General features: G+C 45.3%; 1 protein-coding gene across 1 annotated transcript in view; it reads left to right on the forward strand.

Annotated features, from left to right (window-relative positions):
- The window catches only part of Foxp1 (forkhead box P1), a 235156-nt gene that overhangs the window by 163632 nt on the left and 47317 nt on the right, over positions 1 to 24207 (forward strand). The window contains 1 exon segment of the mRNA XM_042054470.1: positions 22719 to 22823. Within this exon segment, the coding sequence (XP_041910404.1) occupies positions 22719 to 22823 (105 nt within the window).

Below are 24207 nucleotides of genomic sequence, written 5' to 3' on the forward strand. Positions count from 1 at the left end.
AAAGATCCCTTCACTTAGTCATTGTAACTGCGCAGATGGAAGCGTCGCCCCAGTGTTTGTAGCCGTGGTCATGTCCTAAGCCCTTTGTGTGGAAAGTGTCACGCGTACAGTGATAAACAGGACATAACCTTTGACAGTGATAATGTGACCAGTCGATGTGCTTACTGTCCTGTGCTGTGTAATCGTTATTTAGGCTCTATTCCTCCCGTAACTCTCCAAAATATATTTCACCATGTTAGTGTGGCAGCAATCTCCTGCATTGTGTGTTACCTCATGCCTCAGATTGTGGGGTTTTTTTTGCATTTGGTTTAATATTGGGTTGTTTTGGCTATCCTGTTGGGACTTCGAGAGCAGTCGATGATGGTACCACATGTGTTTGCACATGCACACATAGCCTAGATGTGTAATCTTGTATCATTTCGGTCGGCATGAGTATACGCTGTGATGTTGCTCATCTCTCAGAATGTATCCCTCTTGAGTGGCACATATACTTATACATGTCTGTGTATGTATCAGATTTGAGCTTAAAAAACGATCAGAGGTTTTCAGAGATGAGGGTAACACGCATATGTTATAACTCTAATAACAGAAAGCCTCCTTGAAGATTTCTTTGGGATGTCTCTGGTAGTCATGGAAAGTACGAAAAGATGCTTTAAACTTAGTGGTCTAGAAGGGATTGAAAAATAGAACGGTGAACAGGAAGGATGGGTTTGTAGCCTGGGCCAAGCACAGCTTCCTGTGTTTCCCGCTTTCCAGGGGAGGATACGTGTACCTGGAAAGCAGTCGTTAGTTTTGCCCTCGAATCTATTATAATGTCTTTATTTCTTTTCTTTTTAATTTCCAAGTAGCAAACCTCAGATGGCTTTAACAGAAAGATTCTAGGCTGCTGCCCTTTGTGGTAGCGGCTCTCCCTGTCCCGAGGTTGATGCTGTCCATTTACTGCAGAGTGATTGAATTACATCTTTATCCGTAGGCGGAGCAGGAGGCCGTGCACTGAAAAATGCCGACTGATGCACTTAAGGTATTTGTTGCAATCTTGTCGGCCGCTGTGGAGACTGCACAGATTTTCGGCGACCCAGAAAAGTCTCCTTGTTTAGATGCACTGTGCTCAGTTTCCTCCTAAAAGGTTCTATATCTGCCGTCCGATGGTAGAGCAGCAAGGAGGCAAGCCGGGGAAGAATAGGCCTTTTCATGTCTTCAGACACATTTGAGAGGAAGTGGATCTGAGACACATTCTAATTCCTGCACACTAAGTTTGTTTGATTTTTTTTTTATGGTCCTTATTTGTCTGCACAAATGTTGCATTTAATCTTATGCTAAAATTAGACTGTGGATCAGAAGAGAATCGAGAGTTCCACCAGCCTGAATCTGGATGTGAGAACAGGCTGAATTCTTGTTGCACATGCAGAGAGGAGGGAACGAGGAAATTATGTGACGTTAGTTACTCCCTTGATTGTCCCATGTCGTATTATCTGCTACATTGACGGTGGTGGCTGGATTCGAGGAAAACTCAAGCAAGCACACTTGGCTTGAATTTTTGGTGAGTGCAGGGCCTTGGACATGTTAAGCAGAAGCTTTACCACAAAGGTAAAATCTCCACCTTGTACCAGCAGCCTTTGAACTGATTATAATACCTTAGGTTAAAGATAGCATAGTAGCTTTAACCTTATAGAATCGATCATTCTACAATCAATAATCTTTCAGCTGATTTCATATACATACAGGTACCTAAAAATGAGTATTAACCTGTCTTTCCCTTCTCAGGTTGAATCTTTGTTCATTTATTGGCAAGGCCGGGGATATGCTAGGCTGGTGGCTACCACTAGCCCCGCCCCTTCTTATGGTGTATTTTAAAGTACTGTAGATGGTGGCCACCTTATGAGTAGAAGAGGGGAGCAAAGGGAAGCAATAAGAAGGAGGAGGTTGCCATTATGGAAGTATGTTCTCATGTGCGTACCGAGCTGTCAGGGAGACACCTCAGAAGTTCTTCTTGCTGCCTGAAAACATTTTATCCCTCCCTCTCTAGGGCCTTTGTGAAATAATGCATCCTTACAGGCTCTCCTGCGATTGCCAGGCGATACTCTCCCCCTACCCCACCCTCAAGAGCAGTAACAGCACAAACAAGAGGCCTTGCCACCGTGCACGGTAATACAGCCTGGCAAACTCCGTCCTCAGTGAGCAGCCTTCAGGGGATTGTTTTCCTGAAAAGATCTAGGAGTGTTGTGTGTGAGAATTGGTTGGAGAGAGAAAGAGAGAGAACTTTTTTTTTTTTTTTTTTTTTTAAGTCGTGGGATGTGTAAGGCTCTTACCTGGCTCACATATCTCCATGCCATTTGGAAACCTCCGTCTTCCCACTCTTGCTTGCCCCGTACATTTTACAGCCTCTGTGAGCAGCCTCCGCGGCAGTAGCTCTGGGGTTTGGTGAGCTGCAATCTGTTAAAGAGATAAATAATGTGCTTGGCACGACACTCCTACTCTCCTCTTTAATTTGTCTTACACAAGGAAAATTATAATTAAATCATTCAGGGTAAACCCTTGAGCGTAGAGAAGGGAAGAAACACACTTTGGTAAAGATTGCCAATAGAAACCCATTTCCCTGTTGTGCTGGGTGGGGACGTCCATCAGTATTCAACAGTGTGCGAGGAGGAACGGCCCATGTGATTTGTGAGGCGGATGCCAGCACTCAGATGAAGGCTTGTTAAGATCCTGTCCCCGTGCAATCCCGGACGGTCAGCATCGTTAGAATGCGGTGCGGTGCCACGCTTCCTGCTTTGAGTCTCTCCTGACAATTTAATAATGTTTATTGTGCTGATTATATATAAAGCCATTGGTGCAATAAACACCCCTGTTGTCAGTGCCTCAGAGGAGCACGCTGGGATCAAGTTGAGCATGCCCAAAGCTAAAGGAGAGCCACAGGCGGAAGCAGGTGTGTTCAAAGCCTCCTTGCCCATGCGTTGCTGCTATGCTGCTATAGAGTCACGACCTCTCAGTAGACAGATGTGAGACCTGGGATGCCTGCACACATGAAGACATTACCTTGTTCACTTTACTTGAGGAAACAGTCCCTTCAGGAAATTCCAAGTTTTGGTGTGGGTAAACAGAACCCACAGAATGCAAATGAAACATTTATTAAAATGCTAAATTTAGTAAGCCCTTTGAGCTTCTTGGATCAAAGCAGCTATGTAAATACAAATAGCAATTACTACTTAAGTAATTGCCTGAATTAAAATTCTAAATATCACATTATATTATGCTGCACCAGGGAAGGGAAGGCACATTAAGTCAGTCCCTTCCTGCTTGCCCGTTGCCGCTAGACTCTTGCGTAGGGACTCATGTCTTGTTTGATTCACAGGACCACTTGGGATGCAGTGGGGACTCTCACCTCTTTGTACAGACAAGGAAGCCGAGTCGCAGAAACCAACAACGACTCCAGTTCTATGACTGTTTTAGTGTCATACTGAGATCCATAATCAGACCTGATTTTAAAAATTTCCCATTCAGTATAGAAATGAATACCTAGGTGAAATTAAAAACCCATGTCCCTAAGAGAAGCTTTAAATTTAATTTCAATTCAAGCAAGCATCAGTTATAGCTTATTATTGTGTGCAGGTTACAACATACAAGAAAAACAAGCCCCCTTTTTTATTTTTCTGTAGATAAAAATAGTCCCTTGGTCTTTTTATCTTTGATGAAGAGAGGTGAGATTTATAAGATATAAATCACTATGGTCTGAAATAGTACATGAGGAGAGAAAACAAGTCCCCTGCAGGAAATGCACACAGACAACTGCAGGCAAGCCCATGCCTTTGCGGGCATCCCCCTCGCTTGTTGCCCTGCCTTATAGATGGTGTGTGTCCTCGCTGAACGTACCATGTGGTCTTTCTTCTATTCCAGCCGCCTTCAGTCCCGGTTAGAAATGTTACTTCCTCCCCATTCCTTCTCAGTGTTTTAGACTTCAGGTCAGCCATCAGCAGATGTTTTATCACAAGTATTTCTCCGATTCACTATTCTGCTCAGTATTTGTTGCAAGACTTCCTTAAAACCTTTGGTTAAAGAGGTTTCTTCCAGCTCTGCCAAGACTGTGGTTGTGTGGCCTCTGCTTGCTCTGAGGCCACCATCGTTTTAGACATGAGTGACCTGCACACGGGAGCTCTTCACTCTGAGGTCTAACCTGCCCTCATCAAGGCATGGTGTTACCTTCTGTGTTTTCAGGCTCCCTTACTGGCATAGCCCTGTATATTCGAGTTGCATGGTTTGCTCTGTGCGGCTGGCAGCCGCTTTCAAATAAGCCCTGAAGGCTTCTGCTTGGTTGGTGTGCTTTTTGGACCTCTCCAGCTGATTCTCAGCCTCTGTTTCTGTTTGTGGCCTTGTGGACATAGTGCTGTCTATTTTTCTGTATCTCAGAAACCTTGTGCTTGTGGCCCCCTGATACTTGGGAACAGCAGAGACTTGGAAATATGGAGTTTCCTGGTGTTTTAATTTGCCTTCTTCCTTGGAGGGCAAAGAAATAACAGACCAATTTTGGTTGATGAAGAAATGCTGGTGCCCTTGGCTGAATTGCTAACATTCTGGAAGTCTGTTTTCAGAGCTTCTCTGGACACAGGCACCTTTAACTTTGCATATTCGCACAGTGACATTTAGGGGTCTGATGAATCAGAAATTTCAGCAGTAAATTCAAGTTTCCATTTTTGTGAATAATACTTTCACACTGAAATTTTTTGTTTCTTGTAAATCACGTTGTTTTATATTTCTCCTAATTTAAAGCACTGAGAAAACCCCCATCCTAATCATTCTTTCCATGAAAGCATTTCCGAGAGAGACTGGGTGGTCAGATACTGGCTTTGCACTTGCTGCTCCCACGAGCTGCCAATACACCTTAGACATGGAAAGGATGTATTACAAAGGCCTGCACTTGGACCCACCGGCCACATTCAGTCTCCTTGCTTAATTCTATAAATAGTTTTCATTGGGACATAGTTGAGGTCGTTTCATATTTTCATTTACATATTTGTCACAGTTGTGAGCATGAGTATTGTCAGCCTCAACCTTGTGGCCCATTAAAAACAGAGACAGACATTTAGCAAAACAGAGGCGGAATATTTATTACCTGACCAATTTGGGGAAGCTGCCTGCTCAATGCTTAGGCTGTTTCTCAGATGCAGTGACAGTCTTGGAGTTTTGTTTGTTTTCCCGGTGCTGGGGATTCGGGATAGAGGGGTTCTGTTGCAGGCTCAGTTTTCCAGGCCTCTCTTTTCAGGACTTGTGTTCCTTTGGTCTGTTATGGTGTTGTGTGACTTGGTATCTGCCATATAAATGTTCTTGGCTAACCGGAGGTGCCGACCCAGAGTTGTGTTGTACCTTGCCTTGCCTGTTAGAAACTTAAGAGGCTCAGACCTACTAAGCTGGGATGTGTGTTAGCAGAGATCCCTGGAAGTTGGCCACAGATGCCCCTTCAAGTATAAGGAAGAGCTTCCCCAGGTGCCAATGGGTGGGAAAAGTCATATTTATTCCCTGGAGCTGTTTTGCATCCTAGTTCCATAAAACTAGTGGCTTGACACCCTTGTCCAGGCTAACAGACACGGCATTAGACGGGCCAGTCCCACCCACTCCCTGTCCTCAGGAATTACTAAGAGACCTTGATCTGAGGCCCCAGTCTTGGCTCTGTGGTCAGAGGCAAGTGGCACTCTTTCAGGTTTTCTGTCTTTCTATTCTTTGGGAAATCTGAACACGGCAGGCAGTGGCGATGGTACACACTGAATGCCTCTGTAACTGTTCTTGTATGCGAAGCTCCATGCCCAGTAGATTTTTAGTAGAAGTTTTGATCCTGATTTTTCCATTTTTTATTCCTCACAGTAATTATATTGTCTCCTTTGCACAGATGTTACATCCAGACCCCAGTAGGCGATAAAACCTGCAGAAGTTACATGGTAGCCGGTGACCACGTAGGGAACTAGACTAGACCCTAGGTTTTCCTGACCCTCGAGTGCTTAGTCCTCAGAGGACAGCTCACCAGAGCTACTATAACTCAGACTTGAACGTTTGATTGATCAGATTCAGAGATGGAGACTAGGAGGAGTCTGAAACCCCAGTGACTGTAGCCTTTCCCAGGCTGTCTTCCTGTACTGCTAGAATTGGAAAGAAATCCTGCCGGGCGGTGGTGGCGCACGCCTTTAATCCCAGCACTCGGGAGGCAGAGGCAGGCGGATCTCTGTGAGTTCGAGACCAGCCTGGTCTACAAGAGCTAGTTCCAGGACAGGCTCTAAAGCTGCAGAGAAACCCTGTCTCGAAAAAAACAAACAAAAAAAAAAAAAAAGAAAGAAATCCTAAGAACTTCCATGGTATCAGCTGTCTACACCACTTCCCTGCCATGTTTTTAGAGAAGCGAGGGAAGAGGCCGGGAAGTGGATGGGGAAAGAAACGTCCTTGCTTATGTCAGATAGGCGCACTCTCTTGGGCAGCACATTGGATCGCAGCATCTGCTGTGTGAGTGGCAGCCACCATGCTCTGAGAAGCAGGGATTTATTTGTTTCATTGCTCCTAAGTGATCCTTCTGGGTCTCCTTAGAAGGAGGAGGGAAAACCTTTTCAGGGTAGTGTGGCTTGGTGCCTCACCTCCCAGCACCCACATGGGCAGGAGGGCACAGAGAGAAAAGTTTGAAAATGTTATAGTACCGTAAGGGAAAGGTTTATGGATTTTTTTTTTGACTGTTCACTTTGTGGAGTGATTAAAAGAAAGTAAAAAAAAGAAAAAAAAAACACAACACAGCGGTCATCCTCTACCAGCTGTGGTATGCTACCCCAATAAAGTACCTTTTACCATAACATAGCATCATATTAGACTCTAAATCTTACCCTGTTTATTGTGCTTAGCTGACAAATGCCTTCCAATAAAGTGACATCATTGGCGTGCGGAGTTACATTCATTTTATAAGTTTCTCTTACATTTAGCTGATTTTATTTTTTTTTTTTCCCTTGGAATGTCAGATGATATGAATCCCCAACTGTGTCCAAGCTTCCAGGTTTTCTACCCCAAATAATATTTGAGGCCTGGTCCTTTTTGATCTCCTGGACATCTTCTTTTGATGCGGGACCATTGCCAATGGAAGTTTATCACATAATCCCTGAGTTGGCACCTGTGCCCCTCCCCGCAGAAAACCTGCATTTGCCTTCTAATCCCGATGACACACTCGAGGTGTAAAAAGGTGTGTAGCCAGAGAAGAGTGAGAGCCCAGCTTTCCGGACCCCGCCCCCCAGAGGAGAAAGGGAAGCTTAGAGTCTCCACCTAAGCACTCACATGACGTGTCAGAGTCCCGGTGTCACCCTGTTCTCATACAAGTTTCAAGTTCCCATGTTCCTAAGTTGGTAGTGGGGCCAGTGCTAGGAATGGAACTGAAAGTCACGTAGCTGTCAGTTGGAGACTGATAAAAATGCTCGTCGCTCTTCCCCGGCTGCTCTTTGTAGGTATTTGTTTTCTGCATCTCTCTTTCCCCCCGAGCCTGGCGCTGTGGGCCTTTGTAGGGGCGATACCCCTCTTGCAAGCTGACTCACGGGGGTGATTCACACGAGTGCGTTACATATGTACAGCATGCCTGAAGTTCTTTATTCTACCCCCTTTTGTGATCATTCAAGGCCCAAGTATATTATAGAGTGTAGTCTCCTCATTAAAACAATAGCAGGAGCTCACAAAGGGAAATTGTTAATATGTGTTCCAGCCTGTCACTTCTGCCTGTGTGAATGCAGAAGATAACCGCTCCTTTGGGAAACTACTTCGGGAATTGAGCAACACATCCGCTAGCCAGAGAATTCTCCTAACTGCAATTTTCCTTTCTGTGTGTACTCAGAAATAACATCCTTATGGGCTGCTCGGTGCCACTGCACAGACAGAGCACAATTGCCACAGCCCAGGTGGCGTTAATATGGGACAATCCCCCGGGCACATGTCGCCAAGAGTTGTACAGCTTGTTCAGTGTCTTCATCCATATGGCAATCTGTCCCATTCACAGAAAGGCATCAGGGCTGCGCCGGGTGGGGACCGTGGTCAATGTAGTATGAAGAGTCAGCCTCCGTGCATGGCCGCCTCCCTCGTATGGCATGCTTAATCGTAGATCCGCAAGCCCACATGACACGCACACAGAGTAACACATGCATGCACGCACTCTCACGTGCTCTCTTAACAGGTACTGCTGTTCCTTTATTCCCCGGCTTCAGGAGCATACGGTTAAGTAAGCAGGAAGCGTTCTAGTGTGCTAACCACCCGTGATGGATAGAAAGTCGGTTACAGTCCCACAGCGAGCTTTCTGGGCGCTGGTTGAGGAGTAACTCAGCCTAAGCCCTGCATGCCTGTCCTTAGATCCTTTCAGACACTGGCACATTTCTCTCGTTTCCCTTTTCCTTCTCTCCTAGAAATGCTCAGTGTTTTTCTTCTCCAATTTGATTTTTTTGTCTGAATAATTTTGGTTTCCAAGTCTTAAAATGGAAAAAAAGAAAAGAAAGGGGGGGATGAAACCAGCCTTCGAATAGTGAGAGGACCCCAAGGTCTCCCTGGGAGTTGGGGGGATCTGCAGAGAAGAGGGGCCCTCCAGGCCTTCGGGGTGAAAGGGGGGGATGTTTTTAAAGGCATTCTGGGACATTTCACCAGAAGGCACGGCGGACTTCAGGCGGACTTCATTTAGCTACTGGCCCCACAGCGTGTTCTGCTTTTGTGTAACTATTTGTGTTCTTGTTTGGTAAACAGAGCCCATAGCAACTGTGGGCTGTGGTGTGCTCTACCTGTAAGACTCCCTAAACAAACAGACTCTCATGACCTTCAACTCCCAGGCCTTTTATAGTCCTCGAGGGAAGCTGTCTCCAGGCTGCCGATTTTGTCTCTCTCCCTGCTCCCTTTCCTTTTAAAAATAGTCTCCAGAGACGACCTTTGCGGGATCTCTTCTGCCGTGCGTGTTTTCCACGTTGGCTGTGATTATTGAAAGGGCTTGAGGGCCCGTGGTGGCTGGCAGAAGGAGAAAGAGCCCAAAAGTGTGTGGGGGAAATGAAGTACGCAGCGTGTGCTTTCAAAGAGGTGGGCTGAGTCATCTGGTACACTTCAAGGTCACTGTACAGCCACGTCTGTGGTTACGTCTCTCCTTTTGTATCTGAGCCATCGATGGGAACGTTCTGGTGCATATGAGCCCCGATATTCAACTCACATTTCTCCACATGAGTCATAGCTATGACAAGAATGAGATGTCTCGTGTTAAAGATCAGTGTGAGAAATAAATGGCAGTTTACTTTAATTAGAAAAAAATTGACACCAAGAGCTGGGATAATCCAGTGGCGTTTGAATAAATTAGAGGGTGGTTCAGACTGGCATAAAAAGAAACTTAACAAGGACAAACGGGAAGTGGTCCAGAGTTCGGCAAAAAAAAAAAAAAAAAAAAAAAACAGAAAAAAACCCACGTGTTTCTAAGTGGGACACCAGTCAGGGGACAGTACTCCCGTATCTGTTCACCAGTCAGGGGACAGTACTCATGTCTCTGTTCAACCAGACTTGCCCAGTGGCGCCGCAAGCCAGGTGTCTAAGCTCCAAGAGTTACAGCTGGGCAGCTTTAAAATGTTTCCTTAGGGAGCACACACGCCAGGCGAAGAGAAAGAGAGAAGATGTACAGTGGTGTGATGTCAAGGCAGTTAAATGGAAGGCCCGGGAAGGAGCTTAGTGTTACCATGTAGACTTAAGGATAAGCGGGCAAGGCAGAGCTGGTGAATGATCTTTGAAGAGGTCACGTGATAACTCTGTCACCTCAGGGCACAGCAGAAGCCAAAGTAGTCCCGAGGCAGACACAAAAGTAGAGCATGCCCCTGTAGGCCACTACCCCTGTCTTACTTGGGGGTCTCTGTGTGGGGAGATGGTATACATAGGGGCACCAACACAAAGTCGCATAAAACAGGTTAACTCCTCCTCCTGAGCCCTCACTTTTCATATCTGGAGTTAGTGTAACATGTCATACTAGGCCCGGTTAGTGGATTAAACCAGGACAGTCAAATAACTTATAAGTGTTCTAGTTGCCTGCGTACTATAGTTCCCCATCAGTGCTCACTGTTATTACCATTGAATATATTTATCAGTAAGTTCAGAACACATTTTGTCTTGTACCAGTTGCACTTTCTGGGTATTAAAAGATGAGCACGATGCAGTTCTTCCCCCTTCAGGAGCTCAGTTTAACCAGAGAGACAAAAATGGAGACAGACACTTGTGACAGAAGCATACAGCCACATCTAACACAGTATATGACCTGCTAAAAATAAAAAAGAGTTGCTAGCAGGCTACCAGAGTGCAGTTGTCTCCCCCCCCCACACACACACACACGCAGCCTCCTGTGAGGATTTGAAATGCACTGGGCCCCCAGAGGAGAAGTTCAGCTGTCTCATCTAATGTCAACCCTTGTTCCCCATGCCATCCAGCCTGACACTTAGTAGGTGCTAAATCCCCTGCAGGGACTGGCAGTGATGTGGGGGAGAAGGTGGGCCAGCGAGATGTCGATGGGCACGGACCCACTGAGAGCCCTTCCGTGTTCTCCACCTTTTGTTCCACGTGTCGCATTACCTGCAGAGGTTTTGAACAAGTAGAGCCATTCGGTTTCTGCTCAGCATAGATTTTAAGCTTGAAGAAACATGCACAGAAACACCTGTGGGGCCGGCCGAGCTGCGGGTATTGCTGATGCAGCAAGTGAAGGTGGGGGGGCGTGGGGGGTCTAAAAGCTGATCTCTTCATCAGTCATGCTGTGAGAACCAGTTGGTATCTGTGTGCTGTGCCATCCTTTCTGGGATGTGTGAGGGTCCTTACTGATGTCCTTCCACTGTCAAGATGGGCAGAGAGTCAGTGTAAAGGGTGGTGATGAGAAAAAGAAGTCTGGGCTTCACTGTCGAGACTTATCATTGCCGAGAACGGAAGTCATCAAGGTTGTAGCCCAGCGCAAAGGACTCTGGTCTTGGCCTTTGTGCCATCTCTACGTGCTCTCTGGTTTTGTTGATAATAAACTTCTTTATTTGGGGGCTTTTGTACTTCCCTGGTCCTGCTCCCAGCAGAACTCCTAGAGATACTCTAAGGTCCGGATCACAGATCCCAACGCTCTGTGTCAGAGTCCTGTTCAGCCCTTTCTCCCCTGTGGGGGAATCGGACATGGCTATTTCAGAGCAAGAATGCTGTTCGTTCAGAGCCCATGCCACTGTGACACTTCACCATCAATTACAAAAATAAAAAGAAGTTTAACATTTTTCTCCCATTAAATGGTTTGTGAATCAGGTATGCCCATACTCTGATCTGTTACCCATGCTAGAATATCAGAGACTGGGAGGGTGAGATATGTGTATGTACATACACATTTAAAAACTTGGTTCGCACGCGCTCTAGACATTGGTGGTATCTTTTCCATTTGGGAACTGCATGCACCCTGCTTTGGCAGTTGTGAGCTGTGGTGCTTACCCAGTGAACATTAACGACTTATGTTCAGCAAGGAAAAATAGTAATCAACACAAACAGCGTGTGTTTCTGTGGAAACACACAAGCCAGATGGCTTTAAGCCCAATGGCAGTATGTCACAAGTTCATCTGTGTCCTTCCTCTTCTGTCCCGTCATCCTGTTGCTCCTGTACCTCTGGAGAAGGAGGTGACTCTGAGAAATCTTGTCTTGACTGGCACTTGAAGTGCTGTTGAATCTTTGTGTTACACGTTGACTCCTCTAACATATGGCCCAGGTTCCACAGTGACCTTGTGACTCACCAGTGCAAACACACCGAATGAGATGGCAGCCTAGTGGCATTAATAACTTTTGGATTAGTGGCCCCTGTGTCTGTATTGACACAGTGGCTCACAGCGCTCCTCCGACGGCTTTCTGTTTCCTTAATGAGATGCTGGTATTAAAACAACCAATGTATAGAGTCTTAGTCAGAAACCCCGACTGGGCCTTGCCGGTGTCCAGAACAAAGGCTGGACCTAGGCCGCCTCGTACTCTTTACTTCTGTTTATTCTCTCACTCATCACCTTGCAAATGCAGGTGTTCTGCTTCCGTCACTCCCCACCCTGTGCGCTGTGGTGAGGTCTGAAGGCCCTGGCCAACCTTGATTTCTGTCATGCTCATTCTTCCCCCTGCTCCATTGTCCTGCTGTGCCCTACGCTCCTGGTGACTGGGAAGACATATACCAAGTTCCTCTCAGTGTAGCGGAGAAGAGGGGGTCAGCTCATATTGGTGATCTGATCGGTGATGGAGGTTAGCTTCCAACCATACTGCCAGGCTGGCACGCAGCCTCCAGTGCTTAGCAGCCATTGGTCAGCTACATAGCTAGCTTACACAGGAGATGTCCCCACTTCTGCAGTGACCAGCTCTGTGATCTGTGGAGTGCAGGCCCCTGTGAGTCTTGTCCGGTATGTGTAGGATGACTAGAAAGTTCCTCCTCGGGAGACATCAAATGTGACATGCGTCTTCAGCACTTTGCTGTTGTGTTAGTGTCAGCATAGAAACGTAGGTGGCTAGCTCCCACGTGAGTCTCCCAGAGGCTCCAGCTGGTGGCCTCTTTAATCCCACTATCAGGTGCCTCTCTTTTGCAGGGTGGGGGATTGGCCTGTTAACATGTAGGATTATTTGTGAGGTTCTCTATGAAGCAAGCCATTTTTAAAATTTAAATTGAAAACATCTCATCGTCTGAAGTGGCCCCTGGGAAGTCATCTCATACAGACTACACTCTGTGGGTCTCCTCGCGCATGCCCACTCTGTCTGGCCTTGTTAGGGCACCTTTGCGTAAGGCGTGATTGGTGCATGTGGGCATTTCAGTGGGGTTTTGTCATTGTGTAAAGGCAAGGACCATGGCTGTGTATGTACCATACTCGGTGCTTCTAAGTCCAGCTTGCATGGTCTTCCTGTTTTCTGAGAAAAATCCAGGCTTGTACTTGCCGTCCCCTTGAGTCTCTTTATCGCCGATACAGACTCCCATACTTTCAGGATCAGGGCTAGAAACCATGCTTAGAAGATACCCGAAGCAGATCTAGAGATTGGGGACTGAAGTTTTGAGATGCTGTTCAGTTTGTTGATTCAATGGTGTGTGCTGGAATATTCTTGCTCAGTGTGATACTTGGCAAGTATAACCAGCAGCCAGGTCCCTCATGGTTTAACTTAGTGTTTAGTAAACAAAACAGAGAGTGACCTGTCGTTGGCCTTTCCTGTTGTATATGTTTGTATGTATCTCCAAAACAACAGGAGCCTTATATGTAATTTGTATGTTGTCGGGGCCCGGTGAGCCTTTCTTAGGAGTCTGTAGTTGTTGAATGGTAAGGCTGCCCGGTGCCGCCATGTTGCTTGTTTCTGTATCTCAGGAGTGAAGACCGTTGTCCTACAGCAGGTTAGTGAGCTTCAGTGAAAAGACCCTTCTCTCCGTGGCAAATTCTTAGAATAACAATAGCATACAAGTAACCGAGAGTGAGGAGGGACAGTTAAGGCTGTAAGTGTGATGTTGTGGTGTGAAGTAAGAAGCCTGTCTACTTCTAGAAGTTTCTCTATGGCACTAACGGTTAAAGGTACTTTTTACAGAGTTGCTGGGAAGACTCCTCCGTGCTGGGATCATTGGTCTTCTTTTCCCCCATCTCATTTGCTCTTCTGTAGGCAGTGGGCCTGACCCGTGGTTGGTCCTGTAGCACGAGGACCTGAGTTCAAATCCCCTGTACCCACATAAAAAGCTAGACATGACTACATTTTTTGTCTGTAACCATAGCACAGTGGGATGCAGAAACAAGAGGCTTTTGGGACTCCAGCCTAGTTGTGTTCAGTCTCAAGATAATAAGGAAGGCTGAGAACATTATATCTACCCAGAGGCCTCCTCTGCCTTCCATGAAGACAGGTTGATGTACCTGAATACATAAGTGTGCTTGTATCATCACACATTATATATATATAGATGTGAACACACATGGAAAACGAAACATTCCAAGAATAAAATCTTGAAAGGAAAGTTGGACAAAGTGTTTTTGGAATCATCTATTTTACAATTGTGAATCTCCAGGTCTTGTGTGATCAAGGCCCAGGGCTATCTCATCTCATTTGGTGCCGCTTTGCTGGAGGGTGTTTGATTCAAGTTGATGTTACTGGATGTTTCACAAACGTTTGATACTAGTTTTAGAAAATACAAGCTTCAAACTGGTCTCATAGTGTCTTTTTGTATTAGAAAGCTCTCAAAGATTTTCAGACTTCAGCAGCTCCTAAAATGGTGCTCATCTCATTGGATGGATAACAGAGTTGCAAAGTAGTGGGTAAGAGCTATAAGAAGGGAGATAGAAGAAGGAAAAAGTAGGAAGCCTTCCTTCCTTCTTTCCATTTTTTTTTTAAAGTTAACATTGAAGAATGGCACGAATAGGTGGAAAGCTTTCAAGAGCCACAGCTTCCATGGACACTTGTCAGTGTTATGTCCGTGGGATAATGTTCATGTAAGGGGTCGTTCATTACTGTACTTGTCAGCCCTAGGCCTGTGTATCAAGGGAAGAGCTTTCTGGATCCCCGAAGCATCTCAGTGTCTGGGCTGGCAGTGAGCAGAACTTTCCCATCCAGAGTCTCATACGGTGCGTAGGAGAGGGCAGGATTCTGTGGCTCCAGTGCACATGAGGAAGGTTGAGCCCATGGACAGGAGGCCAAGGAACTGGGAAGATAACCGACAGGGAGAGTCCTGAACAGTAAGGAGTCTTAGGGTGCTCATGGACAAAGGGGCCTCCATTTTTATCACCCTGCATGCCTGTCTCAGAGCCAGAGTTCCATAAATGTAGGCTGTCTGCTAGCTCACTCAGTGGAAGTTCAAAGTGGTTGGAAGAAAGAAAGTAGCCCCTTGGGGGTAGGACAAAACCAGCAAAAGGAGGTGGGAAAGGGGATGGGTCTCGTGCGTTTGCGGCAGACCAGGGGATGGACGGGAGGGTGGTAGTCAGCTCCTGCTCCACAGCAGCGGAGAGATTGACAGGGCCTGGCTAGAAGGCATAGCTCACGTGGCATTCATTCCTTTAATTAGCACCCATTAATCATGAAGTCCTCCTGTTGACTGGTTGTTGACAAGATGCGCCACGTGGATGTATTTTAGGTGGTGTCCTTGGCAGAAGTTTGGTGGAGGTTTTACCACAGGGATGGATGGGCTCCTGTGTGGTCCCTTCTGTTTTTTAATGAGGAAATCGAGAGGGAGCGCAGAGACGCCATTAGCACAGCACTCGTGACAAATGGAGACTTCCCCGACTGAGCCCCTGGCTCTCCCTGGGTAGAGGTCGTGCCTACCCCCCAAAAGTGTATGTCCTCTCCATTTGCTTGTCAAAGCCATCCACAGCACATTCTGGAAGGACTTTTCAGCCCGTGGAGGAGGAGCAGTGTCTGGGAAAGTTTTCTCGTAGGCCTTCCTTCTCCAAGAAGTCCAGCTGCTAAGGCTTTATTTTAATTAAAAATTGATTATTTCTGTCCTCACTCATCCAACCCCAAAAAGTTATCTTAGCATTGAGTTTCATTTCAGGAGTTGTTTTTTATGATTTTGAGAGCTCTTCTGTGGACACCACTTGGCATGACTGAAACACATGGCAGAAGGGGTCCAGAGCGGAGCGGAGTTAAAGAAAAACCCCAATCCTGATGTTACTCTTGCGTTGAGCTGACCTTCAGTAAAGGTGCAAACCGTTCACGTGGGAGTGCAGGAATCCTTTCATCAAATTGTGCTGGGGGTGACATTCAAAAGAAAAGAACTGAACCCTTGCCCTGTATCATATGCACAAGTTGATGGAGAGTGGCTCACAGACCAGGAGAGAGGGAAAGCCAAAACACTCTCAGAAACCAGCATCTTCTCTGCCCTTCAGCTAGGGGGCAGTTTCTGGACCATACGTCAGACACGGAAGGAAAGAACGTAAAATGCGCAAGTTGGACTTTGTCAAAATGAAATGTTTGTGCCTCACGGCACAGCATCCAGAAAGTAGGAGACGGCCCAAGTGAATGCAAATATTTGTGATTATAGCCGCCAAGATATTTGTTTCCAGAAGGAAAAAAAGAGCAACAATAAGACAATGCAGTTAAAAACAGGCAAAGGATTTAAGTAGGCATTTCTGTAAGGAAGCTGCGCAAATGGCCTATCCGCTAATGAAAACTCGTTCGGCCATGCTACTTACTAGGCCGGTGTAAACTGGAAAAAAAAAAAATCAGCAAGCGTCACTTTCCTTCCACGTGGGCTGGCGAGTAAATGTGCGAGCTAAGGTAACAGCTTTGGAGAGATGGTGGGGAGGGTGCAGTGGTGCTCCTCTGGGAATGTAAAGTAGTGCTGGGATTTGGGCATGAATTACTTCATGACCACTATGCATGGCATGCCTGGAATCCAGGACTTGGGGGACGAGAAAGAGGATGGTAATTCAAGCCCAGCCAAGTAAATAAGTAAGTAAACACAGAGAAATAAATAAGTAAATAAAACTAAAGTTTACTATACAGACCAACGGGTTTTTTTCTAAATGGTTATTCTGGTTGGTTGATTTTTTTTTTTTGTTGTTGTTGTTGTTGTTTTTTATTGGCCTGTTTGTTTCCGAGGTGGGGTGGGGAGTGAGGGCGGGGGGGGGGGGGGAAGGCAATGAATTGGATGAGTGCGGGAGATGGGAAGAGGGAACCTTGATCACAATATGAGAAGAACTGATTTTAAGTTTTAAAAAAATGGAGAGGGTAGAGAATGATTCTAAGAGCCTGGGGAGCAGGATGCCTGTTGTGGGACAGTGTCCTCTAGAAATCTCAGTAATATGGGCACCTAAACAAGACCTATATAATGACAGCACAGCTGACAAGCCATCACGAACGAGGACATTCCACAAGACCCTACTCTGAGATAAGAACTGTAAAACAATGGCTGCTGGGAAGGGGAGAATCAGTCTTTTGGGATGAGCCCCCATAGTTTATCCAATCGCCAGGGGTCAGCCCCGAATAAATATACATGAGTCATTCTAAATGGTCTTAGTAGATATACATATGTCTATACATATGTAACAGTAATAATTAAAGAAGGACAAGTCATGAATTTGAAAGAGTTCGAGTGTATTGGAGGAGGGAGAAGGAGGGTAGAAATTATGTAAATACAATAATCATGCGTAAAATTCTGAAAAAATGAAATTAAAAAACCTTGAAAACGCATTTAAACAGGTACATAAATTGACATATCAGAGCAGCAGTGTTCATAGGCACAAACATGTTAAACAGCTCAAATTGTTCATTAAGAAATTATCGGATTAAAAAATGTGCTGCCTAAATATAGTGGAATAGTATTTAGCTATAAAAAGCTGCGATTTGGATGTGTTAGCTTCTAAACCGTGCTAAGTGAAAGAAGCCACACACCAGCAAGCACATACTGACTGATGGTGTTTATATGAAATGCACAGAACAGGCAAATGTCTGGGGCATGGAAGTAGGTAAGTGATCAGTAGGGGCTGCAGGCAGGGAGGGGGTAGGGAGTGCTTGCTGCTAGGTGCAGAGTTTCTATAGGGACAGTACAGTGCTCTTCGGTGAGACTGCGATAGTGGTTCTGTAGCTTCAAATGTAAAATCTGCATGATTGTATGGAACAATAACAACAGCAACAAATCATGATTTTAAGCAATTGCAAAAAGATTAACATAGGTTATCCAGTACATGCCCACGAACTACTATACAGTTTATATTTGGTGTGATGGTTGGCTAGGAAGAAGGAATATACTCCAGTAGACATCAGTGTTGGCTTTTGGTACAAATGATTCAATTTAAAAAGACCAGGTAGGCAAATTTGGGGTGGAACAAAATGAGTTTGGGGCTACTCAGAAGACATGTCAGTGCATGTGTCGCTGGCATTAAGAATTATCTAGTTGGGGCTTTTGTGAATGGTGGAATTGATATCTATACCGAGCCAACGTGTAGGTTGGCAGGACATGTTTGAGGTGAGGTGAGGTCTGTGTTCTGCCTCCTTAGTCAAGAATTCCTTCAGTCACCACAGGGGACCCACAACCTGCAGACTGCAGTTTTGAGAAGCCGTCCTTGTGGCAGGCAACAGAAGTAATTCCAGTTTTCAGTTTTGCCTGGGCAGTGAACTGGGCAATGCAAAGTCCAGTCACCAGTGATGAACTCCAAACTTCTCCAGGAAACCTAGGGTTGTAGCTCGGTGGGGGGAGTGTGCTTGCCCAGTATGCGGAAGGCCCAGAGTTCAAAGCTCCAGTACTGACTGGAAAGAGAGTCTTTTCTACCACCAATGTGCAAGTAAAGACTGTGGCTGGTGGATGTCAATGTCGGAAAAAATAAATCGAACAGAAATAGCATAGCAAATGTCATTGGGAATGGAGGCATCACACCACAGCAAATGTAAACGCATTGATAAGTACCATGCAGTGTCAGGAGCTAGTTCATATCTATATGTAATTATGCTTTCCCTGGTACGCTGACTCCTCCACATCTGAAGCGCTACCACTGTTCTCGTGTTAAATTATATTTAGTTTTTACGTAGCACGGATTATCAGAAAAGATTTAAATCAACTGGCTTTTCTCGAATGCATCTATCTGTGTTGCACATAGTCTGAATAAAATTAAGTAATACCAAGTGTCTTCAGCAATATTTTTCTCCTGTGGGTTTGGATAATTCTGGTCTTCACCTACAAGAATAAGAGAAAGTAAATACTGAGTATATTACCACACAAAAATTAAATAGGACAAGGTGTTTGCTGTCTGTTCATTGATACATCTACATAGCATTGATTGAGCACCGTATGGGGTGCTCAATATGTGGGAATGAGTGAGTGTTCCCTGCCTACAGGAGTACTCAACCTGGGAGTTTATAGTGAAACAAACTAAAATGTAATTGAACCTTTGACCTGGGGCCTGGCAAGGTGTAGTACACACTTGTAATCCCAGGGCTTGGCAGAGGGTGACCGAAAGATCAGGAATTCATGGTTATTCTTGGCTCCATAGAGTTCAGAGCCACCTGGGCTAAGAAAAGACAGACGGGGGCGGGGGGAGGGAGATGGGACAGGAAAGGGATACCAAGAAAGAAAAAGAAAAGGAACAATTGATCCAAACTTTCTCGAAGTTTCATTTTGGGTAAATATGTTTGAGCATCTTCAAAGCAAAGATAGTGAGCATCTCTCATAGATGCTGAAGGTCCACTCTGTGCCACACGGTCACCTCTGACCAGTTTATGTCATGGTGAGCCTTAGGGTTGCCTCCCACCATCAGATGCTCTGAGCCTTGTCTGCCCACTATCTTTAGCCTGTCCCTGGAGCTCTGAATTAACTGAAGTTGACGAATTTGGGCTTGCTTTCTTGGCTCTTTTTTGTCAGAAGCCCAGAAAGCAGTAGAAATCTAATGTCCCATCGTCCACTCCCTTGATGAAACATTAAAGGTTTTATCCAGAGATGTGACAGGGGCTGCGTGGTGGAGCCGTGTGCAGAGTGGCCCAGAGAGCAGGAGCCAGCCTCAGCCGTGCACCATGGTGGTTGTGCAGCTTTACTATGGCAACATAGCCGGTGACGGACTGCGACTCCAGTCTTGAGTTGTACTTGCCGTTGTCTTCTACCGTGATACCTAGGGTGGGGTGGGGTGAGAGGATACCATATATATGACTGTATACAGCTAATACCAATTGCATGTCAGCAGGTTATCGACAAAATAAAAACCTCATAAAAGGTATAAAAAGTTGTCAGGTAAATACTCAACTTTCCTTGACTCCCCATACATTTCCCAGTGTTGAGCTGTTGGTCTCTGAAGAGGCTTCGCAGAAGTCCCAGCAGGGCACCACTACCAACCTGTTCTTCCATCCAAATCTAAGTATGTTCTTTAGACAATGGAATACTTCCATGTATTCAGTTACACAGTACACACGGAAAGCTGGTGACAGCGTTTGTTGACACCTTAGAAAATAGTAATACGACAGAAGAGAGATGTGGAACAGTAACCCACAAGAATGTAAACAGTGATGTCTAGGGTGGGGTGGGGTGAGTGGATACCAGGTCAGCCAACTCGGCACTGTGTGATAATAAGAGAGAGCATGTGACCTTTTCACAATAAGGAGCAGTGTTCTAAGCTAAATAAGTAATTAAGTATGTGCTTCTGTGCACGGGGCGGCGGTTGTTTGTTTGGGCTTTGGGGATCAGGACCTAAGTCATCTCTCTGTCCTTCAGGTGATTCCAAGTTGAAGTAGGAAATAGTTTCTATTCATGTGTTCATCAGATAAACAAGCGTCATGGGGAGCTGGGCATTTTGTGGTGATAATTTGAGAATTCCTGATTAAACTCGGTACCATTCACAGTTCCCAACTGGTAGGAGGAGGAGTTTTTGCATTCTCAGTAGAGGCTCCTGGCTTCTGCACTGAAGAGCACACAGCACACATACGTATAATGGCGCCGGTTGGTGGGTACCAGGCACTCAGCAAGAACAGCTGGTACAATATTCCTAGTGAAGTATAAGCCTTAGTGTGGTTGATTTCTTGATTCTCTGAATCTTGGTAGGAAATTGGTGTATGCCAAGATGTTTAGCCTAATAAATTTTATCTCTGACATTACTTATAAAAATAAGAAATATAACAGAATTCTGAGTATCCAGATTACAGGAATGGTTAAAGTTAGATCCATAAGTTGGTAGCATGTTCCCCATCAATAGCTGCAAGTTTGGAGACTTAGTTGATAACATGAGAATTTCTATACAATAATGACATCAGGACTGGAGAGATGGCTCAGTGGTTAAGAGCAATTAACTGTTCTTGCAGAGGACCCTGGTTCACTTCCTAGCACCCACATGGTGGCTCACAACCATCTGTCACTCTAATCCCAGGGGTCTTGGCATCCTCTTCTGACCTCTGCAGGCACCAGACACCCACATGTTACATACACACCACACACAAACACACACACACACACACACACACACACACGTGTGTGTGTGCGCACGCATGGATAAAGCATTCATACACATAAAATAAAAATTGTAAATGTTTAAAAGCAAAATGACATTAAATATAAAGTATAATTCTTCATGCTTTCATTTGTAAAAAAAAGTATGTGCATCTTAGGATATTTATTCTCAGTATTTTTCAAATTTTTATATATGTACTTTTATACACACATGTATATGTTATGATAAAACCTCAATTAGCTTCTCATTAACTAGCTATAGAAAATTGTGGGGTAGAGATTCTTCTGAAACCATTGAGAACATTTCTAGTAAATTGAGCCTTTAGTCTCAGAGCATGTGAGGAGTCTGGTGCTGGTGAAACTGTCTTCCAGTTCTGAAAGTTTACTAGTGATGTGTACCTGCTTAAGCCTTCGCTGGATCCAGTGGAATTCTACGCTCTCAGAGGATGCCCTTCTTCCGTCGGCCTCATTCTCTAGTGGACGTTTCGTCTACCTTTACACATTACTGTTAAAATTTTTCTTTTTTTCTTTTTTTGGTCCCTCTGTTTATTTCCTTTGTGAGAGCAAAAGTACCTCATTGGTGTTTCCGAGTTGTTAGCTTCCAGCAAAATAATTTTAAAAACATAGGGGGACCATTGCCTTTGGGAGGTATTGTTCTCCTCTCCAGTATGTTCACTTTGATTTGCCTGTGATTTAAAGCTTTGCAATGTACTCACTGTGTGTGGGTTATGGTTTAAGGGCCAGGAGCTTCACTGGGTACCTACGGTCTAAATACGTGGTCAAAAAGTCAATGAAGAGATATCATACTAGTAGGATAAAATACAATACGCATGCATGTGGGTGTGCACTGGCACACATTTGTGTGTGTGTGTGTGTGTGTGTGTGTGTGAGTGTGGATACTTATATCTTTGTATCTCACTAAGCTCTTGAAGTTCAAACCAAAGAGAGGCAGCAGAGGAAGCTGTACAATAACCCATCCGTTTGCGAGAAGGCAGTGTGCCCAAGCACAAACCAGAACTCTGGGTATTCATTGTACACTTCTATTAGATGGAACCTAAGGTTATTGAAAAATAATTTGTCTGAAAGATATGTGGATAGAGAAAATATTTGAGAATACAGCTTGTCGCTCAAGCCCAGCGGACTCCTCCCTGCACACCACATGGTTCAGATCAAAGCATCCCCCGACTTGATCCCAGTGGCCAGATCATTACTTATCGATTGGAGCCCCACCGGAGTGTTAACCCCTTGCTTGCGGCCCATGTTTTCTCTCAAGCTTGCTGTCCATAACTTGAAAAATATAAATCTTCCACCACCACAATTTAATTCTAAACTAATCATTGGTACTTGCCTTGAAAAATATTTTTTTAGTATTGCATATTATTACTGATAAAATATTTTACTAGATAATTTTTTAAAAGAGGACACTTGAATTTTGTGAAAGCAGGTGTCATAGAGAGGAGGAGAGGAAGAAATGTGAAATGTCTCGTGGCAAATATAAGCGCTGTGGATCCAGTACAGGTTTTCCAGTCATATTTTGTACACTCAGGAAATTATGGCGTTTTTTTTACAGCGGCCTTTGCTGTCTGGGTAGAGAGATTTGCCTCAAACAAAAACCTGTCAAATCCTTTTCACACATGGAGGTAGGTTCCTAACATCAGGCAACTATACCTAAATGTGTTTAGAACATAATCTTCCAGTTCAAAGTTTCCCTCTTGCTCAAAAGCGGGATCAATTAGGTTCCGTGGGGAATGACAATGTGAGACTTGTCACGTGCTTTCTGGGCCACATGGACTCTCCGGACTGTGTTTCACTCATTCTCCCCCACTCTCCGTGTGTTTTCTTGCAGCTTGTCCCACGAGGAACACCCCCACAGCCATCCTCTCTACGGACACGGCGTATGCAAGTGGCCAGGATGTGAAGCAGTTTGTGACGATTTCCCAGCCTTTCTAAAGTAAGAATTATCTGCTGTGTCTTCTCTGTCGCACAACTGTCCCTTCTGCTGTCTGTCCTTCACCCACCAGCTTGCCTTCCTGTTGGAGAGTGTCACAGAGCCCTTCAGAGGGTGGCCTCTGAGTCACCACTATAGGAAGTTAGATCATCCCTGGAGGGTTGTTCCCTCAGAGGGAGAAGACTTAAATGGAAGGCACCAACAGCAGTCAGTTTTCCAGACTAACCCTGGGGTAGAGAGAAACCTCCAGTTATTTCAGTGATGGGTCCTTTGTAGTTCCATGGCTGGGGCCCCTTGACATGGGATCCTGAGACAGCGCCGCCATCTTGGTTTCTTACCCCTCTGTATCAGGTGGCTGCTATTGAGGTCATTTTCCCTGCCAGGAGAAATGGGTGATTGTATGACGTAAGCTTGGGCTGTGTCATCTCGAGCAGTGATGCTGATGGTCTCTGCCAAAACGGGCTGCTCATCTTCCCCATTGGCAGTGGATGCCTGTCTGTGCCTCTCAGCTCAGAACTGCCTTCCCTCCCCTGCGCTGTCCAGTGGGTGATAAATCTAACCCAGCTGCCCTACGTTCTTGGCATCACTTCTGTACAGTATGTCGAATCCTTGACTGATGTACTGAATACCGTTGTTGTCTTCGTGATCTGTTGCTGTGAAGAGACACCACGACGAAGGCACCTCTTAAAAGAAAGCATTTCATTGGGGAGTCTTGCTTACAGTTTTAGAAGATTAATCCAGGATCATAATGGCAGAAAACAGACGGGCATGGTGCTGGAGCTGGAGCTGAGACCTTCACGTCCCGATCTGGAGGCAGTAGGCAGAGAGACCCTGGGCCTCATGTGGCTTCTTGAAACCCCAGATCCTATTCCCAGTGACATACTTCCTCCAGTATGGCCACATCTCCCAATATCTCTCAAACAGTTCTACTAACGGGGGACCAAACACTCAAATACATGAGCCTCTGGGGCCATCCTCATTTAGGTCACCACAACAGTGTCACCTTCTGTTATTTAGTCTGCCTCACGTATAGCCTCTAGACATCAGGGCACATGATGGTTGCTCTGGGGTGGGAGCATCATTTATGGACCAGATACAAACACTGTGATGCAGCCACCCCTAAAGATAATTCCAGGATTACAGGCGGGTACTTCTGTGTGAATATTTTATTATTATTTCAATGAACAGAAAGGAGGCTTTGAACTTATTATATAGTTCTCAGATTGTACCCTTCACTTGAAGAGTATTCTGTGGTCAGTGTATGTTTAAGCCGTGTCCAAGAGAGCTAGTGAGAATCAGCATCAAGAGCAGCAGCCACTGCCGTCCCTGATTACATTATTAGCATTTAGATAAGTGACGCTGGCTATGTTTTCTGTGTAGCTCCTTC

This window comes from Arvicola amphibius, chromosome 2 (genome assembly GCF_903992535.2).
Source record: "Arvicola amphibius chromosome 2, mArvAmp1.2, whole genome shotgun sequence".
Lineage (NCBI taxonomy): Eukaryota > Metazoa > Chordata > Mammalia > Rodentia > Cricetidae > Arvicola > Arvicola amphibius.